Source organism: Pteropus medius, unplaced genomic scaffold (assembly GCF_902729225.1).
Source record: "Pteropus medius unplaced genomic scaffold, Ma_sr-lr_union100, whole genome shotgun sequence".
In the NCBI taxonomy this organism is placed as follows: domain Eukaryota; kingdom Metazoa; phylum Chordata; class Mammalia; order Chiroptera; family Pteropodidae; genus Pteropus; species Pteropus medius.
In genome coordinates this window covers 3,891,973-3,908,840 of record NW_024344370.1, presented here as the reverse complement: position 1 = coordinate 3,908,840, position 16,868 = coordinate 3,891,973, and the positions used below count along the sequence as shown (strand labels likewise).

The 16,868-nt window shown below is 36.4% G+C and overlaps 1 protein-coding gene and 2 pseudogenes across 1 annotated transcript in view; 2 read left to right on the top strand and 1 right to left on the bottom strand.

Moving 5' to 3' along the window:
- Positions 1-6,456, bottom strand: part of DDX4 (DEAD-box helicase 4) — a 49,252-nt gene extending 42,796 nt beyond the window's left edge. Inside the window, exon 1 of the mRNA XM_039869955.1 lies at positions 6,385-6,456. Coding sequence (XP_039725889.1) covers positions 6,385-6,456 — 72 coding nt within the window. The remainder of the gene's footprint in view (positions 1-6,384) is intronic.
- Positions 6,457-9,402: 2,946 nt separating this feature from the next.
- Positions 9,403-9,520, top strand: LOC120608372 (uncharacterized; annotated as a pseudogene).
- A 7,229-nt stretch (positions 9,521-16,749) lies between these two features.
- Positions 16,750-16,868, top strand: LOC120608316 (uncharacterized; annotated as a pseudogene).

The window sequence follows — 16,868 nt, the reverse complement described above, 5'->3', positions numbered from 1 at the left end:
TAAGACCTGCAAAATCTAATATATTTACCATCATGCCTTTTTATGGAAAGAGTTTGCTGACACCTGACTTGAAAGTCTAGCCACCCATATATCTGAAAAGTATAATCAAATACTATTATTATATAAATACAATCTAACCAAAGTAATACATGAATAAATCAATGCCTGCCAATACATAATATAGTTTACAGAGTTCAGTATTTTACAGTATATTCATCAATACTCTATAGAGCATAGACAGGGAGTAGGGGATAACAGTTTCTACAGTAAATTACTAAAGAAATTTATTTTTAAAACTTCAATTCTGTTTATGTAAAGAGAAACAAATTAATGTTTTTAAAAGGAATTCACTCTAACTTAAAGAATACCTCACTTATGCACTAAAAAAAAATGTACCTGTATACGTATCTTGCAAGTGCACTACATATACAAATAAAGTGGTACACATCAGCTATAGGATCAGGATATTCATGGTTAATTTCAATCAAACTTGTCATAGCGATAGTTGAAGACTGTTTCTGATACTCCTTTAGTCTCAAAAAAAAAAATTCACTGTTGATGCATATGCATTATATTTGCAGTGGTATAATGACTATTGCACTCAGAAAATTCAACTTTTGTTATATAATCAATAGCTAAATGGCAAGTTAATTTTGGAACCCTCTAACATTTCTCAGGGTATCTCAGAGTTCAGGACAACTTGAACGACTTTTTTCTCACTTCCAGTTCCCATGGTGTCCTTATCTTCAACCTATTCCTTTACTTCCTCTCATAGAAGCTTCCTCTACTTACAAGAAAACTTTCAGAATACAACAATGAAATCTTGCACATGAAAATCGCAATTCAGTAATTTAAAAATAAAAGGTGACCTAAAAGTTATAGATACTTTAATTACTAACTACATTAGAACAGCCACAACATTCGTTCAAATAAGTTCTTTTAAACAAACCCAAAGGTAGAAGGAATGCACCAAAGTAGGTATCTTCAGGTAATACTTATTTTCTAAAATTTCTTTCACAAAAGACACTAAGTGACTTTAAAAACTACTTTTACAAAGCTTGAGAGTCTTCCAATTATCCTTCTGAGTTATTAACAGCGGAAAGACAATAGCATCCTTGAAATGCCTTGGGCTTTTCAAGGCATTAAAAGTTCCAATTTATGATTACCATAGACATTAAAACAAATAGTGATTCAGTTTTCCGTATTTAAAAATTCAGATTCCCTTCCAGCTATTGCACTTCTCTGACCCTCTTAAAACAAAATGTCTTGTCTATAGTTACTGCCCACACTTTCTCATATCCTATTTTTTTCCTTCAAACCACTCCAGTCTAGCCTCCATCCTTACGTCTGCACTGAAAATGCTTTTTATAAAGTAATCACGTAATAAAATTACTACTTTTATGTTTCATCCTGCCAGAGCCCTAACAGCATTTAAAATGACATACTATTTCCATCTTCTTTACAACATTCTTCTCTTGGCCTAAGGAACACACACTCCCCTGGTTTACTTCTTGCCATATTAGCCATACCCACACCTCAATCTCCTTTGCCAGCTCCTCCTCTACTGGACCTCTAAAGCTGGACTGCCCCAGAGTTCATGGCAGAGCCCTCTAAATTTTACTCTATTGAACTTTACCAATCTCATATCTTTAAATCTCATTAATATACAGATAATTTCCAAATTAATATCTTATAATCCTGATTCCTCTCATAAGCAATAAATTCATATAATCTGATTGGCACCCTTACTAATAGGTTTTCAGTCATCTCAAATTGAACACAACAAATCCAGAATTCTTGGATTATTTTTCTCTCCCAAATTTGTTCATCTTCCATAGATTCCCCATATCAGTAAAAGACACCATCATTCATCTAGTTGCTTACATTTAAAAATCTAGCCATCACCCTTGATTCCTCTTTCACTCCCCATAACTAGTCTATCCAGTCTAATCAACCCTGTGTCCACGACTGCCTCTGGGGTGTGTCTGCCCCTGCCTGTCTGCCCCTGTCCCACCCCTGTCTGCCCCTGTCTGTCTCCTTCCCACCCTCCCTCTCATTTTCCCTTTCCTTCTCTAACTTCATTTTCTACCACTCTTGCCTTATCTCACTGTGCTTTAACCATACTAGCTATTAGTAGGTTGAATAATGGCCACCCAAAGATATCAATTCCTAATCCCTGAAACTTGTGAATGTTATTTGGAAAAAGAGTTCTTGCAGATATAATTAAAAATTTGGAAATGAGATTACTATGGATTACCTGGGTGAGCCCTAAATGTTATCACAAATGTTCTTATAAGAGAAAGGCAAAGGGAGTTAACACAGACACACAGGAGGCCATTTGAAGACAGTGCAGAGAGAGATGGAGCCACAAAAGCCAAGAAATGACTATTACCACCAGAAGCTAGAAGAGACACGGATTCCCTCCGAGAGCCTGACATCTTGATTTCTTCTGGCCTCCAGAACTGTGTGAGAATAAATTTCGCTGCTTTAAGCCACTCAGCAACTTGTTACAGCAACCACAGGAAACTAAGATACTGTACTTCCTAATGCCCTGATAACCCAAGTTTGTTCCCTCCGCAGGACCCTTGCACGTGATGTTCTGTTGGGACTCTTTCATGTCTCAGGCTCACTGGTCATTGTCCAGGGCAGCTTCTCCTCTCCATCTAATCTACCCCCACAAACCCCAGTCACACACACACATTTTCCTCCATTTTTTTCATAACACTTTTATTTATAATTATTTGGTTCTCAAATGTGCTTATTTCTGTCTTCCCCTGTAAAACATAATGTCCATGACAGCAAGCACTTTATCATGTTCACCGCTATCTCCAGTATCCAGTAGGGCTCAATAAAAATTTATTAGATAAACCATAGGTCTCGTCATCAGTTTGCTTTTAGAACACTTAGCTGCAAACCGCTTACAACCTTTTAAGCCATCCAATAAACCAATTTAGAAATTCCAAAATGTTTACACATAAGGGCAAATGCAGCTACAAATATTTCTCATATGCAGCTGCAAATAATCTGTATTATCATGAACACATTTCTTTTCACCTTGTATGCACTCATTATTTGCAATTCTGGAATATCACACTTATTAAAATTCTTTTATCTTTTCCAAGCAAATGAATACTTCCATTAACAGGGTAAGTTGTTTTTCTTTCTAAATGTGGACCTCAAATCCTTTTCAAGTCTGCTACTCAAATAGACTTACAGCTGGACATCTTATGAACCTTGAAGATGCCTCTTCCCTTTCCAGATTAGGGTACAATGCAGACAGTTCCACATTTTCCTTCCTCAGCCCCTAAGTCCTTTGCAAATATTTCTCTTTCATTTTTATGTCCAGAATCCCCTGAAACACACCAGAATAATACATCAACTCCTATCGAATAATAAGACCTCATCTGCTATTCTAGGTTCCATGTCAAATAGAGCTGAGTAATGTCATTCAAAGAAACTGACCAGAGAGGTTACATCAGATAGTGTGCCACATAAATTTAAATTAGAACAAAATACATCTCTCCTCCTTTAGTCTCACACAGAAATTAAAGTCCCAAAATACAGACAACACCATCCTCCATATATCAATCCTAATCATATCAGCCCCATTCACAACCCCAACTGAAGTCTACTCCCTTCCTCAGTCTCTTCAGCAACTGCTGTGTGGAGTTATCTTCTAGAAGCCTCTCCTTCAGCACTATCAGAGCTGGAGAACTCAAACTCTGAGTCTCATGTGTCACTTATAGACCCAAAGTTCCAGGGAGCTATCGGGTCACACAAGAAAGAGCAAAGCACCTCAAAATTTAGAAATAACAACCAGAACCCAGGAACAAATGTGATTGCTGCAAGAGTTTGTAATCTATGTCCTATTTTCTGTATGTAAGAGCATTTTCCAAACAAATGTCCCCAAACAAAAACATTTAACAATCAAAACTCACACTGAGGTCATCGACCACAGACTATAGCAAAAACCTAGTGTAACTGAAGACAGCATAGACAGAGAAAAAAAGAAAGAAAAAAGACTCTGGTTTTAGTTTCTCCCAGGTATTAGCGAATCTCCATTAATTGACTAGAATACATTGTCTAGTCAATAAGATTCACTTTTCTCTATCCTCCAGACTAGCTCAACCAAAATCTCTGCCATGTTTGCAATCTCCTTAGTCTTCTAGGCCTTCTCACACCTTTCTGTCACTCTGCCCTTGACTCCATCATTTAGGTTTTGAAGATGAGTCAGAGTGCTTTCCTCCAAAGGCCACCACCTGAGTTTTTATTGGGATGAGTGTGTTGTCCATCTCCACAACTTGCTCCTATTAAGCATATACAATCTTCCATGTTCTAAATTAAGAGGCACAAAATCCTCCCACATCTCGTTGATAACTAGCAGCAGAAATTGCTAGATTCTTCCTCAGGCTACAGGCTTCAAGGCTCCTTAGCTCTGCCAACTCAATGATGTCCAAGGGCCCCATTTTTTTCTGCTACTTCAGAACCCCAGTATGGGATGTGAACAGAGACAAAGCGAACTTATTTTCTTATCTAAATAATTATTACAAATTTTGCTGCTTCTGTTTAATAATATATCTATGGATGAACTAATTATCTCAAGGTGTTTCCACTTTAATCAGAGAGTATTTGCCTCTGCCACACACACACACAAAAGCATACAAATCAGAAGTGATCATTGTGTAGACTTACTCTCGTGGTCAACTAACAAGAAGCATTCCAGCTAGTAAATAAACCCAATAGCCTGTTAAAATCACCATACTCATTCATTCCAACACTCATCCTAACAAGCTTGCCTGCAATGTACAAATGTCCAAGCATTGAGATTTCTGGACCATACTAAATTTCATACACCCTATACAATAAATGCACAGTATGCTACAGTGTAGTATAATATTTGAAGAGCACTTAATGAAGGCAAAATCTCAGACTGAGAATAAAAATTACAAAGGTGACTATTAAAGTCCAATGGAAAAAAGTCTGTATCTGTAAATTAAACTTTACATTAAAACAAATCTATTGAGAACTAGGGGTGAGGGGGATAGGGAAAAAACCATAAAATATCCTTTGACCAAGTAATTCCATTTTGGAAAATAAATACTTCCAAATTAAGAGAAAATAAAAATAAACTGTAGATACTCATGACAATATTATAGTGAAAAGTTAACATCATCTTAAATTCACACTAACAGAAAATCAATTACATTATAGTAGATCCTTTCCATAAAATGTTATGTAACCACAAGAAATTATTTTTAGGAAATTAGTAAAATGCAATGGTTAGTGAAGAGTGAAAAGCCAGAATCAAATTTACAGTTGTAATTGCACTATCATTACAATCTATATAAAAACATGTTTGGAGGAAAAAAAGAAGAAAATTTACTAAGAATTCAACAGGAGTGCTTGTTTTAGTGAGCAAGGCTGTAAGGTGATTTTTTTCTTTTCCCAATGTTGTTATATTTTTATGATGAGAAGACTATAAAAAGATAACACACAAAAGATGTTATTTCTAAAGGCCCAAAACAAGAAACATGATAAATTCAAATTAATATCTAGAGTATTTTATATAAATTTTACATATGGATCAAGTCTAATGAAAACAAAGGATTGCATATATTTTTGTGTGAAATAAGAACTCCCACTAAGACATGACTTGAAATCAAAAAGTGTCAGAATTGACTAAACTCAGAAATACTGGAAATTCTAAAAGAAAAAAAAATCTACTTTTGGAAAAATTTTCAAGTAGATATAACATTTTTGCCAAAACAATCTTTTAAAATATATCATCTTCTAAAATAACCTCTGTTAATCTTAATTTATTTAAGTCAATTTTCAAGTCAGAACTGGAACCCAAAAAACTACTACAGGGTCCCTTTGTCTGAATTACAGTGTAACTCCTTAAATGCCATTAAGGAAAAAGATCTGATGATTTGTACATTTGAAGATCAAACTGATGAAACCACCTGAATCAGCCTAACATATTTATCTTGAGATCCCTCCTTGTATAAAACCAATTTTCTGAATTCAAAATGCCACCTAGAATCAAATTATATTTTTCAATTTTCTATACAAGTATCTCTCGGAGACATTCAACTGCATCTGTACAAGCTTGCTTTCACCCACGATAAGTCCTAAATCAATGAGATTTAAATTAAGTTATTAATATTATTACATATATTTTAGATTTTAATTAGCAAATTGTCTCAGGCTATTTTATTCTATTGAGGCTTAGCGTGTTTCTTCATTCTCCGTAACAACAATCACATGGAGATAAGCGCGGCATCCTTAAACAGACTATGTAATTTAACACTTTCCCACCATAGTGATTTTCAACTTTGATAAAATCTGTAGCATTTAATAACTGCAAACTTTAAATTTTACTACCTTCTCAAATACAGGAACGTAGGAAGACACATGAGGTTTAATTATTTCTGCTTCCCAATCTTCATCTCCCATGGTGGGTTCCCGTCTATTTTTATAAAAATACAAACACACATATTGGGCCTCAATCAGATCAGAATTGTATCTTTAAAAGCATGAACTATCACCATTTTACATACATTTCCTGAAACTACTCAACTAGGTGATTTTCCCACAAAGTTTTTGTAAAAATGGGGAATTAAGTTTTGTTTTTTATGCAGAGGTGGCATTTACATTGACCTTTTTATCTTTAAACATTAGTTGAATCACTAGCAATCACCATGTCCCCACCAATGCTTAGGCTTTTCCCTAAAAATCTGTTCATAGAATTTATCTTTTTCGAAGGGTTCCCAAATGGCTTACTGGATATTTAGGGGAGGAGAAATTTTCAGATACTACTCAAGGTTTCTGCTTCCAAAGGTACGTAAAGAAGTTTGGGTTTTCTGATAGTTTCTTGGGGAGAGGATTAGGGACCCAGGCCTTGAAGTTTGGCGGTGAAGGAGAGCAGGGTTAGGCAGACCAAATCCCTCCAACAAAAATCAACTAGTTTCGCCAAGGAGCATTTGTACACAAATAGTACTACAGTCTTTCTTGTACGGAAAAAAAGCTGCGCAGGGGCTAGGCCAAATGGCTCCCTCGCCTCCTCTGCAGGCCCTGAGCCCAGACTTCGGGCGCCCACGGGGCTTTAGGACCTTCAGGCAGGAAGCGGAAAGGCCCCCAAAGACGGCTTCAATCCCCCGCCCTCCCCATCGGTTTTTCGCTTGGCCCCAAGTCCGGCTACTTGGGCGCCCAGAGAGTCAGGTCAAGACTTACGCCCCGAGGAAGGCTGCCGGCCGACTCACCTCCCTGCTGCCTGCTCTCCCGGGTCCTCGCAGGAGCCGACGCTGCTTAAACGGCTGCACGTGCAGGACGCCGCTCCAACAACAAATGGCACTAGGCGACGAGAGGCATCAGCCAATCAGCGCTCAGAAGGCCAGCGTCGTCCCACCTCCATCTCCAGCCGCGCGTACCCTACTTGCTCCCAGTCGAAGCCGCCGTGGGACCCACAGGTCTTTTCGCAGAGTGGCCCGTTGGGCCTGTGAGTACAAGGCTGGCCGTGGGCCCCTTGTCTATCTAGGTTCGTGGGCGGGATCTTCAATCTGGAGAGGCTCTAGATTTTCCCTATGCAAACGATGCAAGCCAGCGATGACCGCCTCTATTTTTCTAACACCAAATATCAAAGGGAAGAGGGGTAATGCTTTCCACCTTACACCTGTAGCTTTCTCTGCCCTTTTTCCTACTGCGGCCCCTGCAGTTTCCCCTTCTGGTTGTTTCTGAGGCGCTTGCTTCACATCCGGGGATTCCTGGTGCTTGAATGAATGTGCGGCTGAGGCCGGCGGAGGTGGTGCGTTTTCTTTTCTTCCTAGTGAGGGCAAGGATGAGACTCTGCCGGCTGCTACCCCAGGGAGTTGGGGAAAAAAAGTTAGACTGTTGTATAGAGTTCAGGCTCCAACTCTGGAAAGGAGACGCCGTCTGACCCGCAAGGAAATTGTGCTAGCGTAGGTCGTTCATCAAGGCTTGGATCTGTGATCCACCAGCACCAGGAGTACTGGTCAAATCTAAGAATGACCGAGGGTCATTTTCGTATTCCGGCTCTCATCAATCAGATATTTTTATTCTGCTCCACAAAAAAGTAGATGAAATCCTATAATATATTCCCATCTCTCCAAAAAGTATAACAATGGACTGCTTACAAAGTGTAGTTTTTAGTTTTGGTTTTATTTCCATCATTTTTAATTCTCAAAATCTTTGAAGAAATTCCTGAATATTTCACTTAGAAATATAAATCCCGACATAGTCCGACATTCAGGCATAGAGGATGAGGCACTTTGCAGGTTAGCTTACTTTGTACATTTCAGCCCGAGAACCACCATGATTGATTCTGTCTCTTCCGCCAAGAATATGTCAGGATTTATCTAGTTATCACTAAATTTTCTAAGACTATTTTCAAGGTGAACTGTTTTTTAAAGATTATATTTAACAAAGGTCAAACCAGAATATGTTTTAATATAACTGTCATTTTTAATAATTTCTGGTTTTTTTAAACCAAATTTTCACATCATCCTTGAGGTAACCAATATCTCAAATCACTGTACATGTGTGGGGGAGAGCCATTAATATTCCTGGTGCCCTTAATTTGTATGCAGGATCCTCTGAGGTATTTTAAGTCACTTTGAATTGCATGTTATCCTCAAAATGTTTAATGTAATAAAATATTAAGTGAAGAGAGCAACATATGAAATTGTGTGGATAGAATGATAACCAACTAGGTTTTTTTAAGTATGGAAAATTTGGGGATATTTTCTAAAATGAATAAATTTTTTAAACACTTAGCAAACATTCTTTGCTATTCACTCTTGAGTAAAACAGATTTTCATTGCTTTCGGGAATTACAATGAAATGGTTCTTGATGAAACAATCACTAATTTTTGAGAGCTAGCTCTGGTGAAGAAAAAAATGAATTCTGATGAGAACTGAATTTCAGTACTGACCAAAGGAAAAGTGAGCAATGGAGGAAAATAATATAATTCAAAAACTGAAAAAAGACAAAAATTGCAGGTTGCGGCCATGTATATCAATATTAAATGGAGGGAGAGGGGTTTATAATGTCTCTAAGATACCACAGTGCTAGTCACCAGAGAGGGGTTTTCAGTACACTCAGCAGGTTTCAGAGAGACAAAAATCTTATTTTTTCAGTAATGGCTAAGGCAATATTTACCAAAGCGTTGTACACATACCACTGATTTTAGGCAATTCATGGACGACTTTCATTTTGATAGTTATTTTAGTATTTATATTTATTTTAATGTCTATTAGAAAACTATATCTCATCAAACCTGTGATTTAAGAAATGTAATTGCTTAGAATGAGTCTAAAGTATATATTTAAGTTTTTAAAAGTTTACTCGATTAAATAAAAACTAAGTATTAAGAGTATGCAGGAGTCTACGGCCATGCTACCCTGAACAAGCCCGATCCTGTCTGATCTCAGAAGCTAAGTAGGGTCGGGCCTTGTTAGTACTTGGATGGGAGACCACCTAGAAAACCAGGTGCTATAGACATACAAAATAAAAAAATAAGGGATTGAAGGTGACAAGGTCCTTGCAATCTGTGAGGTCAACCAAGGGTTGCCTCGCCTAAAATATATATATATATATATATATATATATATATATATATATATCCTATATATAAAAGTATATATATATGCAGGAATGCCCAAAATCATGTAGGTGGTATTTAAATGAATGAAGTATGGGAAACATTGTGCAAATGAAAATGACTCAGGATCTGGGGACAGGTCACTAGAGAGGTTTTCTCCATTGTAAAGTAAAACTATTTCATCAGCACCTGTTCTGATTCCATGCTCACTTAGCAATTTCCTGATTATTCATTCTCAACTCCCCCAATTATTTTGATACTGAGAAAGGAGGTGCAGTGGATAAGACTCATTTGTTCCCCATTATGAATTAATACTGGTTTAGAAATAAGTCTTGAGTTTAGTGTTGCTGAGAGATCCTGCTTGTAATCAACCAGACATCCTAGATGATATAACACATTCAGTGGCCCCTAAGTGTGTTTACAAGGGTATGTAATGACAGTCTAAAATATGCGAAGGGTAAAAAGTTACATACTGTGTCAAGATACGTTGGGCAATCCTTCCTAAGACAATGTTTCATCAGTGAATTGTGGAATTTGCTGAACAGTCACTAGGAAAGAAATATATATCAGCGTCTAGGCTTTTTCATTTATTCCCACTAGATATTAGCTATACCTTTTCTGTGTTCCAAATGGCAAAGGAAAAGTGATTATGAGTGTCATCACTGTCAGTCATCCTAGGTATAAAAGAGGAAATATTTCACCTCAAGAAGAGAAGTAGTAACAGGGTCCTGTCAATGACCAGGGATGAATCTCTTTTTGTCTATCCCTCCTAAGACTGAAGAGTTGAAGCTTTCAGTTAGGGAGGAAGAAATCACTAGCAATTGGCCAAGAAGTCTGCACTGGTAATCTTGGTCCATTTATTAAGCATGTGACCTTGGGCAAGTTATTTAATCTCTGTGTAAAATGGGGATAACTAGGGCCACAAGATACAATTCTGGAGGTTGGACCAAGCCAAAGGCACCAAGCCAAAAGGAAAGAAGGAGCTAAACTTAGCTGGCACTCCACCTACCAAGCCTTACACCCGCAGAGCCACAGCTACCCATATGAAGTACCATTTTGTAATTCTCACAAAGGTTGAATTCCTTCTATTTTTAGATATTTACAATGGTTTCTATTTCCCTGGCTTGTCCCTGACTGATACGGGGATTTTACTGAAAATTTTTTTTGCCTGAAATCTGTCTTAGAATTCTAAATCTTTTATTTGGTGCCTAATAAAAAGACTATAAATTTAGGACTTCACAAGGAGTTATCCACACTTGCTCTTCTCACTTTCCCAACTTCTTTCATTCCTGAACTCATTGTAGTCTGGGTTCTGCCACATTGCTTCATTTGAAACTGCTGTTGGCAAAGTCAAATAGCAACGCTGACCTCCCTGTTTCTAAACCAAATTGACTGTTTTTAATTCTTAACCTCACAAATCTTTTAGCAGTCCTTAACACTGCCAACTACTTCTTTGCACAAATATTCTGTATATAACCGAATAGCTATATGGAAAAAAATCAAGTTCTTCACACCATATAGCAGCATACAAAATTCGAATGTAAAAACAATAAAACCTTGCAAATACTAGAAGAAAACATTGGTGAATTCCTCTATACTTAGAAAAGTGTTCCTATTTGTAATTCAAAATCCAGAAGCAATAACTTTATGTACTATAATTACATAAAGATTAAAATAAAACTTTCATGACAAGAAAAAATAATAACGAAGCCAAAGGATAAATGACAAACTGGGAAAAAAATGTTTCCAACACAATCTAGAAAAAGGGTTACTATCTTTAATAAAGAGAGGACATCTAAAAGTGAAAAAGGAAAAGGTCAACAAATCTAAAAACCAGCAAGAGATAAACAGTTCACAGAAAAAGAAAACAGCCTTTTAATAGCAATGCAAATTAAAACCACTAAGATACAATTTTTCTCCTATTAAAATGGCAAATGTTTGATAATGTATTCTGTTAGAGGCTGCAAGGTAACAGGCACCCTCATACACTCCTGTTGGGGATGCACCATGGCCTAATTCTGAGGGAAGGGAATTTGACAATTTCTAGCAATACATGTACATTTATTTACCCTTTGATCCAATAATCTTACTTCTGGAATTTATCTCAAAGATACACAGGCAAAAAATATAAAAGAATATATATATACAAAGTTATTAATTACAGAACTAAAAGCTAAAGACTGGAAACAACTCAAAAGTCACTGAATAATAGCAGCCTGAAACACCTACCCATGGAGTTGCAGGGCTAGAAAACTTCCTTTCTTCTAAGTTTTTTGACTGGTCTAATAATTAAATTGATGTAAGACAAATTAACAGGACAGAAATAAATTTGGTTTTGTACGTACAGGATCATAAAAATAGAGACTCAAAAAGTGACTAAAGCAGGAAGCGTTTATATCTTTTAGATAAAGAAACAATACATTTGTGAATAATTGACAAGACAAAGGGTTTTGGTCTTGGTAAATTGGTGAAGAAGAAACAAGGTTTGTTGATATAGCCTTCTGGGTCCTAAATTCCATATATCTGGTGATAAAGATGCCTTCTACCTTCCAAGTGGTGGAGCGGGGGTCCCTCTAACAAGGGAAGTTTATCTCCTGCTGTCAAGGAGACAAAAGAGGGTCAGAGTGTCCTTCTTGCACTGGCTGTTGCTCAAATACATTTAATTCAAAATCATCAATATGCCAAAGTGGCTTATGTTAGGATGGCATATTCTGCTCCCCTTCAGAGTACTCTACAGTTGTAAAAAGGAAAGAGGATTATCTCTATATATTGCTGTGGAGTGATCACTAGGAAATATTATTGGGAAAAAGCCAGGTGCAGAGTAACATGCCCAGTATGTTAGCTTACATCTATAAAAGGAATAAATTTGCTTATATTTTTAAAAAATGGAAAGACTAACCAAAAATTTATAAAATGATTATCTATGAAAAGCAAAGAGGGAAAAGGTGGAGAAGGATAAAAATGTGCTAGACTTCTCTGAGTGACTTGACTGTGGAACTATGATTATTATGTAAAATTATAAAACAAAATTACATCGAAATCTAAAAAGCAATCTTAAATTTAAAGCAAAAAAGAAAAAATACACATAAATACATATTGAGTTAATGGCTTAACCACATAAAGAAGAGTTATTTCGAATGATTTAAAATATAGTAATTTGACCATAGGTACCTACCTAATGAGATATAAGACAAAAAAAACCTGCAAAAAATAAACTAATTCTGTAAATCATATTGTTAGTAATAAAATGGTATATTAAGTTGTTTTTAAGAACTAAAATTTTCAGTGTGAGAGGAAAGACATGGAAATAGAAAAACTAAGAGGTTAAGAAATAATCCTATACTACTAAATTTGAATTGGAAATATCAATATGAACTCATGATATATCTCCTTTAAAAAAAAAAAAAAGAATTTTCTAACTCTGTCCACTGAAGAAAGCCTAGACTGTAGTCTCAAAATATCATTTCCCACTGTAAGAAACCAACATCCTTGGGGGAAGAAAATGATAGCAGGTCTGGGGCAGGAAATATATTAGACCAGCCTGAAATATCAACTCATTCACACTAAAAAGCAAGAAAACTTTCAAAAACTACCAAAGTACTATGGAACCTACTGAAATAGGCTCCCCCTGACCAAATCTGAGACAATTTGAACATCAAAGTAAACAATGATAGTAACAGAATATAACCCATTGAATAAAATAAGAACCTATGTATATATACTGGTAATAAGAAATAAAAAAGAAAGCAAAGCTTTTTCTTACAGTAAAATGCTAATACATGTAGAAAAACTGAATAAAAATTTTTTAATCCACATTTTGCAACCATTACAGTAACATTTGATTCTGCTTACTAAAACTAGAATCTGAAAGTTTGATGAAAAAAAGGACATTAATAAGGTCTCAAAATGTCTCCCCACAAATTATTTATCAATTTTAAAGAAAAAAAAATAGTAACCATAGAATGGAGAAACCTGGCAGACACTATCTTAACCAAGGAATCAAAGTGAAAATCACTATTCTGGTTATCTATTGTTGTATAACAAAATCCTCCAAAATTTGATGACTTAAAACAATTTATTATTATTTTTCATGGTTCTCTGGAATTAGTGGACTCAGCTGGGATCACTCATAGGTTACAGTCAGATGTCTGGAGCTTATTTCATCTGAAGGGTGAATATCAATTTGGTTAAATATTCATGATGGCTTCTTTACTCTGATATCTGGGGCTGGGATGGCTGAACAGTTGAGTGTTGGACAGACATCTCTCTTTCTCCAAGTGGCTAACTTGAGCTTCTTGGAGGTCCAAGTGAACAAACTTTTCCAAAGACAGTATTTCCATAAACCAAGTCATAAACTGCAAGACTTCCACATTCTATTGGTTTCAAAAAATCAAAGAGCCAATGGAGATTCACAGAGAGGGGACTATATAAAGCAGTGAGAACTGGAGACATAGTTCACTAAAGTTCTTAAAGACTAACTTGCAATGATGACCAATACACATTTGTGATATTGTATGTACTATAATAAAATTTTTATTTATAATAATATATATTTGAACCTCAACCCCATTCCTGGCACAGAGCTCCTAAAACCCTTGGAATTTCCTGTGATGAGAGCTACAAAGGTGCACTTTATGAGGTGACTTTTGGACCATACCCAGGATGGAGTTTGCTGCCAGTGGAGCTAACCATGTGATTAGAGGGTTGGAACTTTCCATCCTACCCTCCCCCACCTCCAGGGATAGGAGAGGCAAGGTGCTGGAGGTTGAGTTCAATCACCAATGGCCAATGACTTATCAATCATGCCTATGTAATGAAGCCTGCTTAAAACTTAAAAGGACAGAATTCATAGAGATTCAGTGCTAATGAATACATGGAGAGTGTCAGGCTGGGAGATGTCATGGAAGCTCCATGCCCTTTCCCCACACCTCACCCTATGAATCTCTCTCTTCTGGCTGTTCCTGAGTTATATCCTTTTATCACAAACCAATAATTTAGTAAGGAAAATGTTTCTCTGAGTCTTGTAAGTCACTCTGGCAAGGTAATAGAATCCAAGGAGGGGGTCATGGCAACCTAAGATCTACAGTTGGTTGGTCAGGTGACATCTTGGACTTTCAATCAACATCTGAAGTAGGGGATGGGGATGGGAAGATTTTTTGTAGGACTGAACCCTTAACCTGTAGATAGTGTCATAATTGAGTTAAATTGTAGAATACCTAGCTGATGTCCAAGAATTGCTTGGTGGAATAGAAACACCATCTCCCCACCTTCATGCCGGAATTGGTACTAGAACCTTTAGCATCAGTCAACATCATGTGCCTCTTGATATGAAGCAGTGAGAATGATACTACAATACTCCTGTATTATTCTTGCAAAAAAATGCATAATTTGAATCTAATTTTGAGGAAACATTGGATAAATTCAAATTGAGGGACATTCTACTAAATGACCTATACTCTTCAAAAATGTCAATGTCATGAAAGAGAAAGAAAGGCTTAAGGAATCATTCTAAATTTAAGGAGCCTAAAGAGACACAAAAGACTAAATGCAATGCATGATCAATCCTATGTTGGGTTCTGGGTGAGAAAAGAAAATTCCTATAAAGGATGTATTTGGAACAATTTGTAAGATTTTTGTAAGATCTATAAATTGAATAAGAGCATTGTATACATTTTTTAAAGTTCATTGTATTATGAAAATCCTTGTTCTTAGGAAATATATACTGAAAATTTTAGGAGAAAAGTCATATTGTCTACAACTTAATCTCAAATGGTTTAGGAAAAAGTGTGTGTGTATGTGTGTGTGTGTGCGTATGTGTGTGTAGAGAGATGGATGAGAGGGAGAGAGGAGATGGATAGAGAGAGGGAGAAAAGGAGAGAATGATAAAACAAATATGGCAAAATATTAACAATTGATAATTCAGTAAAGGTATATGGGAGCTCTTTGCGCTATTTTTGCAACTTTTTTGTAAACTTGAAATTATTTCAAATTTAAATATATGCATCTTCAAAGGATTGAAACACATCAAATATGTTTTTAATGAGTTCATAATGATACAGAAAAAGCTCCAAAACAAAACAAAACAAAAAACCCATTGGTCACCTTAGCAAGATGCGAGGTTACCAACCCATTCTGAAAACTGGTAAAAAGAAAACACAAGTGTTTAAATTGAGTTTTGGGGTAACAAATTTGTTGAGGGAACAACAAATTTCTCCTTAGAAGAGTTCCAGCTAATAAATAAGAATATTCACTGTAGGCCAGGCATCAGGAAACTATGGTCCTAGGGACAAATCCAGCCCAATTACTGTTTCTATAAATAAATTGGAATACAGCCACCTCATTTGTTTGCATGTTGTCTATGTTGGCTGCATTCATAACAAAAAGGCAGAATGGAGTAATTGTTGACAGAGACCATATGGCCACAAGGCCTAAAATATTTACTATTGGGCCCTTTATAGGAAAAATTTGCCAATTTTTGCTCTAGGCCAGAAAAATCATGACTAGCGACATGCACCTCTCAAACTGTGAGAGCACTACAGGAAACTCACGGTGACACAGGAGAATTTTAAGTTTTTGAGGAAAATACAGCAACATCAGTCAGATGCCATGTGAAATACCAGCTTGAGGTAATCGCAGTTTCAACATTAAATCAAGTTAACTATTTTGGATAATATACTTTTGCAAAGTTGAATTTTAACAGTTGCTATGATCTCAAGCAAGTGCTGTACAAAATCCAATGTGGAACAAGAAATGAGGATAGTGGCATCCCATCCGATTCAAAGGTTTGAGAAATTATGCAGTGACCAATAGGTGTACACAACCCATTAGTAAACATTTGTGGTTAAGAATCAAATAAAATATTTTTTTTTCAATTTGCGTATATATTTTTAAGTGGCTACTTAGATGTTAGGACAAAAACACATTAATTTGTTTGGACCTAATTACTTAGTAAATAGAAACTAAGGACACTGAGAAAAAAATTACTCAGACACTAGGGGTGACATGAACCTCTGATCTAGATGATCAATGGCTGTTTATCATCAACGGCTAGTGAAAAGTTGAAGAGGAATTTTGTAAGAGACGATATTTGAGGCCACTGAACAGTTTAATATCAAAAATGAAAGGCCTTGTCTACGGCCATGCCACCCTGAATGTGCCGGATCTCATCTGATCTCGGAAGCTAAGCAGAGTTGAGCCTGGTTAGTACTTGGATGGGAGACAACCTAGGAATACCAGGTGCCGTAAGCA